This window comes from Nicotiana tabacum, chromosome 18, assembly GCF_000715075.1.
Source record: "Nicotiana tabacum cultivar K326 chromosome 18, ASM71507v2, whole genome shotgun sequence".
In the NCBI taxonomy this organism is placed as follows: domain Eukaryota; kingdom Viridiplantae; phylum Streptophyta; class Magnoliopsida; order Solanales; family Solanaceae; genus Nicotiana; species Nicotiana tabacum.
The window spans coordinates 27,520,332-27,534,688 of record NC_134097.1 but is presented as its reverse complement, the minus strand read 5'-3'; the positions used below and the strand labels follow the sequence as shown (position 1 = coordinate 27,534,688).

The 14,357-nt window shown below is 31.7% G+C and overlaps 1 protein-coding gene across 1 annotated transcript; it reads left to right on the top strand.

The window, feature by feature from the left end:
• Positions 1-11,854: 11,854 nt before the first annotated feature.
• Positions 11,855-13,890, top strand: LOC107805172 (tyrosine--tRNA ligase, chloroplastic/mitochondrial). Its single transcript, XM_016629165.2, has one exon. The coding sequence runs from the start codon at positions 11,981-11,983 to the stop codon at positions 13,547-13,549; it is 1,569 nt and encodes a 522-aa protein (XP_016484651.1). The 5' UTR covers positions 11,855-11,980; the 3' UTR covers positions 13,550-13,890.
• The last annotated feature ends 467 nt before the right edge of the window (positions 13,891-14,357 follow it).

Genomic DNA, 14,357 nt, shown 5'->3' with positions numbered 1-14,357 from the left:
ATTGAGCTGTTGAGATGAGCTAAGTGATTGTGCCTTGAGAGGCTGTACTTGCTTTCAATTAATTGTTGCACTTAGTTGTAATTTGTCTTTGTTGTACAAATTTCTGGAAGACTTGATATCTGGTTTACTTGAGCACAAACTGATTTGACTTAAACTACTAAATTTGAAAGCATGAATGTTCTTTATTTGAAAGTTATTGAAATAAACTGTATTTGCATAACTCGTCACTACTTCTCAGTGCCTTATTTATTTATTGTTACTTACTGAGTTGGAAGTACTTACGTTACTCCCTACACCTTGTATGCAGATCCAGGTGAGACCGGTCGCAGAGATGGTTGAGTTCGTGCGCATTTGGTTATTGGAGACACGAGGTAGCTGCCGGCGTCCGCAGCCCTTGACTCTCCTTCTATTGTTATCTGTTCTTCTGTTTTGATATTTGGTGGAACATTGTAAACTCTGATTCTAGACTGGTTTTAGATGCCCATGACTTAGTGACACCCCGATGTCGGGCTATCTTTTCTGTATTTTTATTTTGAGTTCAACTCTTTTATGAAGTTTCTATTATGAAAAAACTTGACTTAACTTTTAAATAAATATCGAGGTATTTTTGAAAGGTGTCGGCTTGCCTAGTACCACGATAAGTATCATCATGACAGGTTAGAGTTTTGAGTCGTGACAACATAATTAGTTATTTAGTTAAAAATTAGTTATTGATTATTGTTTTTGAATTTAAATATCTATAAAATTTGAAAATAAGAAAAAAATTAAAAACTACCAATTCAAATTGGAAGTGAGTAGTTTCTACCTAATATAGTAGTCCCCCCCCCCCCCTCTCTCTTTCTCTCTCTCTCTGTATATATATATCACAAGCGTAGATTTTTAGGACAAAGCTCCAACATTGGAGTTTTAAAATTATTTTAAAATAAAAAATAAAAAATTGCCAATTCAAATTGGGGAGTATTTCAAGTTGGAATTTAAAATTACTTAAAAAAAAGACATAAAGAAATTTACTACTCAAACAAGGGTGAGTGTTGATTTGGGTTAGTTAATTTTTTTGTTTATTTTGTTTAACTCATTTATATATATATATATATATATATATATATATATATATATATATATATATATATATATAAAGAGAAGTAAAATAATTATATGATGTCAAGTGGCATAATCATACGATGACAAGTGTAGATTTTTAGGACAAAGCTCCTACATTGGAGTTTTAAAATTATTTTAAAATAAAAATAAAGTAAAAAAATAAAAAAAATGCCTATTCAATTTGGGGAGTAGTTTCAAGTTGGAATTTTAAATTATTTAAAATAAAAAAAGACATAAAGAAATTAACTACTCAAACATGGGTGAGTGTTGGTTTAGGTTATTTAATTTCTTTGTTTCTTTTGTTTAAATTATTTTTGTTTTTTTATAAATAAAAAGTGTATTTATTCATTAAATTCAGAAAATATTATTGAGAACAACATAATAAAATTTAAAATTAAAAAAATCTATACATAATAGGAGAAGAAAATCAATGTTATGATGTCAAGTGTAACAATATCTTAGGACAAACATTCTACAAGTTTGGAGATTCAAAAATTATTTAAAAAAGAAAAAGAAAAAAGAAAACAAAACATGTTGTCATAGAGAAATTAACTACCTAAAATTAATTAACTCAAACATGGGTGAGTGTTGGTTTAGGTTAGTTAATTTCTTTGTTTCTTTTGTTTAAATTATTTTTATTTTTTATAAATAAAAACTATATTTATTTATTAAAATTTAGATAATATTATTGAAAAAAATAGAATAAAATTTAAAATAAAAAATATTTTAAGAGTAATAAAATATATATCTTCTATTATATTACAAAAAAGAAATAGTAGATAAAAATATTAACCCAAGTAATATGCTAATAAAAATTTCTATTAACAATGTAATAATACTAAAAGTTGGATAATATAATAAAGAAATATACAGAACAAAAATTTATTCGATCACTATAAATCACTTCAATTTAATAGAGATTTTATTCATTAAAATTCAGACAATATTATTGAGAACAATAGAATAAACTTCTAAATAAAAATAATATTTCAAGAGTAATAAAATATACGACAAAATATTACTAGCATTGGATAATAATAAAGAAAATACAGAAAAAAGTTATTCGATTACGATATAATTCCCTTTAATTTAATAGAGATTTTATTATTGGGTATATCATATTGACAAATAAGATGATAATTGAAACTTATTAAAATAATACGATTTAATGTTCAAAAAAGTCCAATCATAATTTAATTTTAAATAATATTTTTTAAATATTGACAGCACATGCGCGGGTACACCTACAAGTTTAGAAATGCTCGCGCTTCGCACAACCGTAAAACTTTAAAATAAATGTCATGATGTCATAATTTTATAAGCGAAAATCAATCTTTATTCATCGAACATCTCTTTTATAGTTGTTTTAATATCTTATATATTAATTCTTTGAGAGTAAGAATTTGTGAGAAATCAACATTTCAGGCATATACTATGGATGCAATAATCAATTAATTTCTTTACTACAATGAAAAATGAAAAACAATCAGTACGGAGCAAAATTAATTTTCGTCCAAATTAACTATGTATCTTGTGTTTAGTAATTTGTAGAGAGTTTCATTTTCAAAGTACAACGTCTATTCTAGGAAAGGATTTACTTTTTCAGTTTTTTAAGTGATTTCAATTTAATATAAAAATAATATATCTAACTCGGCCTCATTTCTTGATTATTAATATAACATAATAAGTATTACTTTAACTTTTAAATAGCTAACTCGAAAATACAATTCTCTTTTCAGTTCTCCCTAGAATGCAAAAACAACTAAAGAACAAAAAATAAATTAAACAAAATCCAGAAAAATAATAATTGAAATCCACTCAAAATGGGAATACCTCCCCATGTCGGTTTTCTTCATAGATACTTGAACAATTTAACAGATTAGTTAAAACCCACGAAAACAAAAACAAATACGAAATTACTCTAAAATAGTAATCAATTCTATTTACTTCCCAAATCAAGTAGAACTAAATAAAACTAACTCAAACGCTGTCAAGAAAGGTGATGTTTTAGACCAAAAAATAAATTGCGCGAAACCAACTTTAGGGTGAAAAAAGTTAAAACAATCCCATTACCCCCTACCCTCTGCCCTTAAAATAATTGAAAGAATTAATAAATTATCTACTCAATTGATAAGTCTACTTTTCAATATCATGAACAAATATAACGCTCATGACTCATGAGCAATTTTTAATAAGCTACATTCATGAGAATCTCCTTGATTTTCCTCTTCTTATCTTTCTCCCGTTTTTCTATCCTCATCAACGTCCTAAAAATCACCCTTTTTTTTTGTATACATCATCTTAATATGTACTGATTTCTTTTTCATATGTCTTCTCAGTCCAGAGATGAATTGAGTAGTAAATAAAATTAGATTGCTTTTTTACCAATCCGATAATTCTCTTTTCTACCAAGTACTGCAATAAAAGGTTACTAATGCAAGTCAATGAGGGATATTTAACCGCATAAAGAAACAAAGATACTAAAAGCAATAAAATTTGATATATGAGGAACAATGTAGAGCTGAAATTGAATGGGAAGAAAGCCAAGAACTTTGATAAACACAAATATGAAATGAATACTCCAAACAAAACAAATCAACTTCCCTCTTAATTTTTTTTTTAAAAACTCAATATTCATATGATAAGAGCAATACTAACATTTACCAAAAAAAAAAAGGAATGTTGACACACTAAAATTAAAAAAATAACAGAATATAGAAGACAGTGTGATAAGGTATACCTGGTTAAGATCCAAAGATAGTCTCAATTACAACACAAATTGGGGGAAGAAAGCAAAAGAAGAAGAACCAAGAGAGCGAAAGTGATGCCAGAGAATGCGTGTGAATAATAAAAGAATCCTGCAATGTCTTAAACAATCTATTTGAGTATATCCACTATCAACATAAAGAAACTAATTGCAATTTGAAATACTGATTCATAAGCAAATTCTAAAAAAATTATTTTGTTCTCTATTTTGGTTCCATCCTCATATCTATATTTTGGACATGAACATGTGCCGTTCAAGGTTAGCAATTGATTGTAGCATTAGAACATGTATGTTTATCCTAAATCACCAAAATGATTCCAATTTGTCAGATAACATTGGGCAGGCAAAGTGGCAAATGAAAATTTTGAATTGAAAAAAGAGCATGAAAACTCACCATTTGAAGGAAAGACATTTGATTGAAACTCTAACACAAGGTCAGAAGAACGCAGCACCTGTAACCACAAACGAAGTCATATCAAAGGTCCAAAAGGCTGGTAAGAAAAATCAATTCTCGATCAAGAAATTGAAGCGTGATTAAATTGGAAAATTTGACCGATTTATGAGCAACGCTTGAGAAAACGGAACTGCTATGATCCTAATTCCTAAACCATCAAAAAGAGAAATGTAACGTTTAAAGAATGCTAGTGTCGTTTGAGTTGAATAGCCGAATGTTTTTTAATGGTTAGGGTAAAAAGAAGGTTGTAATTAAAACCTTTTTTTCTAATTTAATATGGATATTGTAATGAATAAAGCGAGGGAAAACCCCCAAAAAATGACAAAATAAATAAATATATTTTCTTGTCTATGGGAGGTGCCATGTCACGACTCTTTGGCCCTCCTTTAGATTAATATATAGATTCATGAGAATCTCTCCTTGATTTTCCTCTTCTTATCTTTCTCCCATTTTTCTATCCTCATCAACGTCCTAAAAATCACCCTCTTTTTTTTGTATACATCATCTTAATATTTACTGATTTCTTTTTTATATGTCTTCTCAGTCCAGAGATGAATTGAGTAGTAAATAAAATTAGATTGTTTTTTTACCAATCCGATAATTCTCTTTTCTACCAAGTACTGCAATTAAAGGTTACTAATGCAAGTCAATGAGGGGTATTTAACCGCATAAAGAAACAAAGATACTAAAAGCAATGAAACTTGATATATGAGGAACAATGTAGAGCTGAAATTGAATGGGAAGAAAGCCAAGAACTTTGATAAACACAAATGTGAAATGAATACTCCAAACAAAACAAATCAACTTCCCTCTTAATTTTTTTTTTAAAAAACTCAATATTCATATGATAAGAGCAATACTAACATTTACCAAAAAAAAAAGGAATGTTGACACACTAAAATTAAAAAAATAACAGAATATAGAAGACAGTGTGATAAGGTATACCTGGTTAAGATCCAAAGATAGTCTCAATTACAACACAAATTGGGGGAAGAAAGCAAAAGAAGAAGAACCAAGAGAGCGAAAGTGATGCCAGAGAACGCGTGTGAATAATAAAAGAATCCTGCAATGTCTTAAACAATCTATTTGAGTATATCCACTATCAACATAAAGAAACTAATTGCAATTTGAAATACTGATTCATAAGCAAATTCTAAAAAAATTATTTTGTTCTCTATTTTGGTTCCATCCTCATATCTATATTTTGGACATGAACATGTACCGTTCAAGGTTAGCAATTGATTGTAGCAATAGAACATGTATGTTTATCCTAAATCACCAAAATGATTCCAATTTGTCAGATAACATTGGGCAGGCAAAGTGGCAAATGAAAATTTTGAATAGAAAAAAGAGCATGAAAACTCACCATTTGAAGGAAAGACATTTGATTGAAACTCTAACACAAGGTCAGAAGAACGCAGCACCTGTAACCACAAACGAAGTCATATCAAAGGTCCAAAAGGCTGGTAAGAAAAATCAATTCTCTATCAAGAAATTGAAGCGTGATTAAATTGGAAAATTTGACCGATTTATGAGCAACGCTTGAGAAAACGGAACTGCTATGATCCTAATTCCTAAACCTTCAAAAAGAGAAATGTAACGTTTAAAGAATGCTAGTGTCGTTTGAGTTGAATAGCCGAATGTTTTTTAATGGTTAGGGTAAAAAGAAGGTTATAATTAAAACCTTTTTTTTCTAATTTAATATGGATATTGTAATGAATAGAGAGAGGGAAAACCCCCAAAAAATGACAAAATAAATAAATATATTTTCTTGTCTATGGGTGGTGCCATGTCACGACTCTTTGGCCCTCCTTTAGATTAATATATAGATTCATGAGAATCTCTCCTTGATTTTCCTCTTCTTATCTTTCTCCCATTTTTCTATCCTCATCAACGTCCTAAAAATCACCCTTTTTTTTTTGTATACATCATCTTAATATTTACTGATTTCTTTTTTATATGTCTTCTCAGTCCAGAGATGAATTGAGTAGTAAATAAAATTAGATTATTTTTTTACCAATCCGATAATTCTCTTTTCTACCAAGTACTGCAATTAAAGGTTACTAATGCAAGTCAATGAGGGGTATTTAACCGCATAAAGAAACAAAGATACTAAAAGCAATGAAACTTGATATATGAGGAACAATGTAGAGCTGAAATTGAATGGGAAGAAAGCCAAGAACTTTGATAAACACAAATGTGAAATGAATACTCCAAACAAAACAAATCAACTTCCCTCTTAATTTTTTTTAAAAACTCAATATTCATATGATAAGAGCAATACTAACATTTACCAAAAAAAAAAGGAATGTTGACACACTAAAATTAAAAAAATAACAGAATATAGAAGACAGTGTGATAAGGTATACCTGGTTAAGATCCAAAGATAGTCTCAATTACAACACAAATTGGGGGAAGAAAGCAAAAGAAGAAGAACCAAGAGAGCGAAAGTGATGCCAGAGAATGCGTGTGAATAATAAAAGAATCCTGCAATGTCTTAAACAATCTATTTGAGTATATCCACTATCAACATAAAGAAACTAATTGCAATTTGAAATACTGATTCATAAGCAAATTCTAAAAAAATTATTTTGTTCTCTATTTTGGTTCCATCCTCATATCTATATTTTGGACATGAACATGTGCCGTTCAAGGTTAGCAATTGATTGTAGCATTAGAACATGTATGTTTATCCTAAATCACCAAAATAATTCCAATTTGTCAGATAACATTGGGCAGGCAAAGTGGCAAATGAAAATTTTGAATTGAAAAAAGAGCATGAAAACTCACCATTTGAAGGAAAGACATTTGATTGAAACTCTAACACAAGGTCAGAAGAACGCAGCACCTGTAACCACAAACGAAGTCATATCAAAGGTCCAAAAGGCTGGTAAGAAAAATCAATTCTCTATCAAGAAATTGAAGCGTGATTAAATTGGAAAATTTGACCGATTTATGAGCAACGCTTGAGAAAACGGAACTGCTATGATCCTAATTCCTAAACCTTCAAAAAGAGAAATGTAACGTTTAAAGAATGCTAGTGTCGTTTGAGTTGAATAGCCGCAGGTTTTGTAATGGTTCAGGTAAAAAGAAGGTTGTAATTAAAACCTTTTTTCTAATTTAATATGGATATTGTAATGAATAAAGAGAGGGAAAACCCCAAAAAATTGACAAAATAAATAAATACATTTTCTTGTCTATGGGAGGTGCCATGCCACGACTCTTTGGCCCTCCTTTAGATTAATATATAGATTCATGAGAATCTCTCCTTGATTTTCCTCTTCTTATCTTTCTCCCGTTTTCTATCCTCATCAACGTCCTAAAAATCACCCTCTTTTTTTGTATACATCATCTTAATATTTACTGATTTCTTTTTCATATGTCTTCTCAGTCCAGAGATAAATTGAGTAGTAAATAAAATTAGATTTCTTTTTTACCAATCCGATAATTCTCTTTTCTACCAAGTACTGCAACAAAAGGTTACTAATGCAATTCAATGAGGGGTATTTAACCGCATAAAGAAACAAAGATACTAAAAGCAATGAAACTTGATATATGAGGAACAATGTAGAGCTGAAATTGAATGGGAAGAAAGCCTAGAACTTTGATAAACACAAATGTGAAATGAATACTCCAAACAAAACAAATCAACTTCCCTCTTAATTTTTTTTTTAAAAAAACTCAATATTCATATGATAAGAGCAATACTAACATTTACCAAAAAAAAAAAAAATGTTGACACACTAAAATTAAAAAAATAACAGAATATAGAAGACAGTGTGATAAGATATACCTGGTTAAGATCCAAAGATAGTCTCAATTACAACACAAATTGGGGGAAGAAAGCAAAAAAAGAAGAACCAAGAGAGCGAAAGTTATGCCAGAGAACGCGTGTGAATAATAAAAGAATCCTGCAATGTCTTAAACGATCTATTTGAGTATATCCACTATCAACATAAAGAAACGAATTGCAATTTGAAATACTGATTCATAAGCAAATTCTAAAAAAATTATTTTGTTCTCTATTTTGGTTCCATCCTCATATCTATATTTTGGACTTGAACATGTACCGTTCAAGGTTAGCAATTGATTGTAGCAATAGAACATGTATGTTTATCATAAATTACCAAAATGATTCCAATTTGTCAGATAACATTGGGCAGGCAAAGTGGCAAATGAAAATTTGGAATTGAAAAAGAGCATGAAAACTCACCATTTGAAGGAAAGACATTTGATTGAAACTCTAACACAAGGTCAGAAGAACGCAGCACCTGTAACCACAAACGAAGTCATATCAAAGGTCCAAAAGGCTGGTAAGAAAAATCAATTCTCTATCAAGAAATTGAAAAGTGATTAAATTGGAAAATTTGACCGATTTATGAGCAACGCTTGAGAAAACGGAACTGCTATGATCCTAATTCCTAAACCTTCAAAAAGAGAAATGTAACATTTAAAGAATGCTAGTGTCGTTTGAGTTGAATAGCCGAATGTTTTTTAATGGTTAGGGTAAAAAGAAGGTTGTAATTAAAACCTTTTTTTCTAATTTAATATGGATATTGTAATGAATAAAGCGAGGGAAAACCCCAAAAAATTGACAAAATAAATAAATACATTTTCTTGTCTATGGGAGGTGTCATGCCACGACTCTTTGGCCCTCCTTTAGATTAATATATAGATTCACGAGAATCTCTCCTTGATTTTCCTCTTCTTATCTTTCTCCCGTTTTTCTATCCTCATCAACGTCCTAAAATCACCCTCTTTTTTTGTATACATCATCTTAATATTTACTGATTTCTTTTTCATATGTCTTCTCAGTCCAGAGATGATTTGAGTAGTAAATAAACTTAGATTGCTTTTTTACCAATCCGATAATTCTCTTTTCTACCAAGTACTGCAATAAAATGTTACTAATGCAAGTCAATGAGGGGTATTTAACCGCATAAAGAAACAAAGATACTAAAAGCAATGGAACTTGATATATGAGGAACAATGTAGAGCTGAAATTGAATGGGAAGAAAGCCAAGAACTTTGATAAACACAAATGTGAAATGAATACTCCAAACAAAACAAATCAACTTCCCTCTTAATTTTTTTTAATAAACTCATATGATAAGAGCAATACTAACATTTACCAAAAAAAAAAAGAATGTTGACACACTAAAATTAAAAAAATAAGAGAATATAGAAAACAGTGTGATAAGGTATACCTGATTGTGATCCAAAGATAGTCTCAATTACAACACAAATTGGGGGAAGAAAGCAAAAGAAGAAGAACCAAAAGAGCGAAAGTGATACCAGAGAACGCGTGTGAATAATAAAAGAATCCTGCAATGTCTTAAACGATCTATTTGAGTATATCCACTATCAACGTAAAGAAACTAATTGCAATTTGAAATACTGATTCATAAGCAAATTCTAAAAAAAATATTTTATTCTCTATTTTGGTTCCATCCTCATATCTATATTTTGGACTTGAACATGTACCGTTCAAGGTTAGTAATTGATTGTAGCAATAGAACATATATGTTTATCCTAAATCACCAAAATGATTCCAATTTGTAAGATAACATTGGGCTGGCAAAGTGGCAAATGAAAATTTTGAATTGAAAAAAGGGCATGAAAACTCACCATTTGAAGGAAAGACATTTGATTGAAACTCTAACACAAGGTTAGAAGAACGTAGCACCTGTAACCACAAACGAAGTCATATCAAAGGTCCAAAAGGCTGGTAAGAAAAATCAATTCTCTATCAAGAAATTGAAGCGTGATTAAATTTGAAAATTTAACCGATTTATGAGCAACGCTTGAGAAAACGCAACTACTATGATCCTAATTCCTAAACCTTCAAAAAGAGAAATGTAACGTTTAAAGAATGCTAGTGTCGTTTGAGTTGAATAGTCGAAGGTTTTGTAATGATTCAGGTAAAAAGAAGGTTGTAATTAAAACCTTTTTTTTCTAATTTAATATGGATATTGTAATGAATAAAGAGAGGGAAAACTCCAAAAAATTGACAAAATAAATAAATACATTTTCTTGTCTATGGGAGGTGCCATGCCACGACTCTTTGGCCCTCCTTTAGATTAATATATAGATTCATGAGAATCTCTCCTTGATTTTCCTCTTCTTATCTTTCTCCCGTTTATCTATCCTCATCAACGTCCTAAAAATCACCCTTTTTTTGTATACATCATCTTAATATTTACTGATTTCTTTTTCATATGTCTTCTCAGTCCAGAGATGATTTAAGTAGTAAATAAAATTAGATTGCTTTTTTACCAATCCGATAATTCTCTTTTCTACCAAGTACTGCAATAAAAGGTTACTAATGCAAGTCAATGAGGGGTATTTAACCGCATAAAGAAACAAAGATACTAAAAGCAATGAAACTTGATATATGAGGTACAATGTAGAGCTGAAATTGAATGGGAAGAAAACCAAGAACTTTGATAAAGACAAATGTGAAATGAATACTCCAAACATAACAAATCAACTTCCCTCTTAATTCTTTTTAATAAACTCAATATTCATATGATAAGAGCAATACTAACATTTACCAAAAAAAAAAGAAGAATGTTGACACACTAAAATTAAAAAAATAAGAGAATATAGAAAACAGTGTGATAAGGTATACCTGGTTGTGATCCAAAGATAGTCTCAATTACAACACAAATTGGGGGAAGAAAGCAAAAGAAGAAGAACCAAGAGAGCGAAAGTGATGCCAGAGAACGCGTGTGAATAATAAAAGAATCCTGCAATGTCTTAAACGATCTATTTGAGTATATCCACTATCAACGTAAAGAAACTAATTGCAATTTGAAATACTGATTCATAAGCAAATTCTAAAAAAAATATTTTGTTCTCTATTTTGGTTCCATCCTCATATCTATATTTTGGACTTGAACATGTACAGTTCAAGGTTAGCAATTGATTGTAGCAATAGAACATGTATGTTTATCCTAAATCACCAAAATGATTCCAATTTGTAAGATAACATTGGGCTGGCAAAGTGGCAAATGAAAATTTTGAATTGAAAAAAGGGCATGAAAACTCACCATTTGAAGGAAAGACATTTGATTGAAACTCTAACACAAGGTTAGAAGAACGTAGCACCTGTAACCACAAACGAAGTCATATCAAAGGTCCAAAAGGCTGGTAAGAAAAATCAATTCTCTATCAAGAAATTGAAGCGTGATTAAATTTGAAAATTTGACCGATTTATGAGCAACGCTTGAGAAAACGGAACTGCTATGATCCTAATTCCTAAACCTTCAAAAAGAGAAATGTAACGTTTAAAGAATGCTAGTGTCGTTTGAGTTGAATAGCCGAATGTTTTGTAATGGTTCAGGTAAAAAGAAGGTTGTAATTAAAACTATTTTTTCTAATTTAATATGAATATTGTAATGAATAAAGAGAGAAAAAACCCCGAAAAATTGACAAAATAAATAAATACATTTTCTTATCTATGGGAGATGCCATGTCACGACTCTTTGGCCCTCCTTTAGATTAATATATAGATAGCGAAAACTGCAAAATAAATTGAGACAATTTTATCGGATGTCCTAAAGGAACAAACGCACACGATAGCCTTCCAAGAACTCTGTGTTTCCAGTTAAACACTCAACCCAAGCAGATAAAACAGCAAAACTACTCAAGGGAAAATGGCTGCCGCGGGCGCCATTAACTCTGGCCTCCGAACTTTTCTTTTCAAGACTACTACTCAAAGTCCTTTCGCTCCCTCTTTCTTTACAAAACTCTCACTACCCACTTGCCTTTTTCTCCCCAATAACCACAAATTTTCCCATCGCCCCTTTTGCTATTCGTCTACCCAATTGACATCCCAAGAAGACAATCCACGACCCGAAAAATGGCAAAATCCGAATAGTAATACCCGACCCAATGTTCTACAAATTCTTGAAGAAAGAGGGTTACTGGAATCAGTGACCAGCGACTCTCTTCGCTCCGTTTGCTCCGACTCGAACTTGGGTCCGTTGAAAGTGTATTGCGGGTTTGACCCGACTGCCGAAAGCTTACACCTTGGGAACCTTTTGGGCATAATTGTTCTCTCTTGGTTTTTGCGTTGTGGGCATAATGCTGTTGCGCTTATTGGTGGCGCTACGGGTCGGATCGGTGACCCATCCGGGAAGAGTTTGGAGCGACCCGAGCTTGATTTAGTGACACTTGAGAAGAATATATCTGGAATTCGCGGGATTATTAAGAAGATTTTGGTTTGTCCACCAGACGTTTGTGAAAATGCCGGAGAGGTGAAAATTTTGAATAATTATGATTGGTGGAAGGATGTGAAGTTTTTGGATTTTCTGAGGAATGTGGGGAGGTATGCAAGAGTTGGGACTATGATGTCAAAGGAAAGTGTGAAGAAAAGGTTGGAGAATGTAGAGCAAGGGATGAGTTACGCTGAGTTTACATATCAGCTTTTACAAGGTTATGATTTTGTGCATTTGTATGAAAAAGAAGGCGTCAGTGTGCAAATTGGTGGTAATGATCAATGGGGTAATATTACTGCTGGTACTGATCTTATCCGTAGGCTTATCGGAAAATCTTCCGAAAATGGAACTGTTGTTGGCAGTGTTCCTGTTGTTTTTGGGCTTACTTTTCCTTTGCTTCTCAAGAGTGATGGTACAAAGTTTGGAAAATCAGAAGATGGTGCAATTTGGCTAGCCCCTTCACTTTTGTCGCCGTATAAGTTCTATCAATATTTCTTTACAGTCCCTGATGATGATGTAGTGAGGTTTCTCAAGATTCTTACTTTTCTGAACATTGAAGAGATTGAAGAGGTGGAGAGGGATATGGGAAAACCGGGATATGTTCCTAACACAGCTCAACGTAGGCTGGCTGAAGAGGTTACACGGTTTGTTCATGGACAAGAGGGATTGGAAGAGGCTCTTAAGGCTACAGAGGCATTGAAGCCTGGAAATGCTGATACCAAATTGGATTGGAAAACGATTGAGGGTATTGCAGCTGATGTTCCGTCTTGCTCCATGAATTATGATCAGGTGTTGAACATACCGATTTTGGATCTTTATGTTTCCAGTGGTTTGCTTGAGAGCAAATCAGCTGCTCGACGAATGCTTAAGCAAGGAGGGCTTTACTTGAACAATGCCAAAGTTGATGGTGAGAGTAAGAAGATTGAGGCGGATGACATTGTCGATGACAAAGTTATCCTTTTATCTGCTGGGAAAAAGAATAAGATGGTCGTAAGAATATCATGACTTGCTTTGGTCTAATATTTGATTGCATTTTTATTTGAAAATTCAAATTCAGCATTCTGAGTTAGACAACGCACAAAATTTTACCCGGTATGCAAATGACAGGAAGAGAGGAAAGCAGCCAAGGGTTAAAAGGAAGTAAAGCCGGAAGATGTACATTATAATATTAAAATTATTTACCCGATTAAAAGAAGATGTTGAAATTATTTCCCTTCACTGTCGTATTGGCATTTCTTTTGTACTTCTCAGAACAATAATTGTCTAGGTGGGAGAACAAGATGAGCTATGCAAATTTTAAGAATTACTTTGACTCTATGGATGTCTGATAAAGTTGTATCCACAAACTCCTGCTTGCATATTTTTTTTTTCTTTTTCTTCTTTCTCTTTTGACGGGCATGATGTCCCATTGCAGTTAAAAGGACTCTTTATTTATGCTTTAACTATAGGGACTTCTTCGGTCTTCCTCCAGCTTTATGCATTCAATTTTACTATCTATCCTTTATTTGACATGATCTTTGGAGCAAGTTGTGTCACAGAATTAATGAGCAACCTTGTTTCAGTTGGAAGCAACAACGACCCGGTAAAATTTCACAAGTGGGGTGCGAGGACAGTGTGTACGCAAACCTTATCCCTACCCGGATGGAAGCTAGGTGCAAATTATAATTGGCCTTGCAGTTTGCTTAGAAATCCTGTAAGACACATAATAATTATCTAGGATGATTAGTCATACATGCTCGTTTGACGTCATGTGAATTGAAAAAGAGACTTTTTGTTTTCTCTGTTCTTGGTTCACCGTTACAAAAGCATTGTT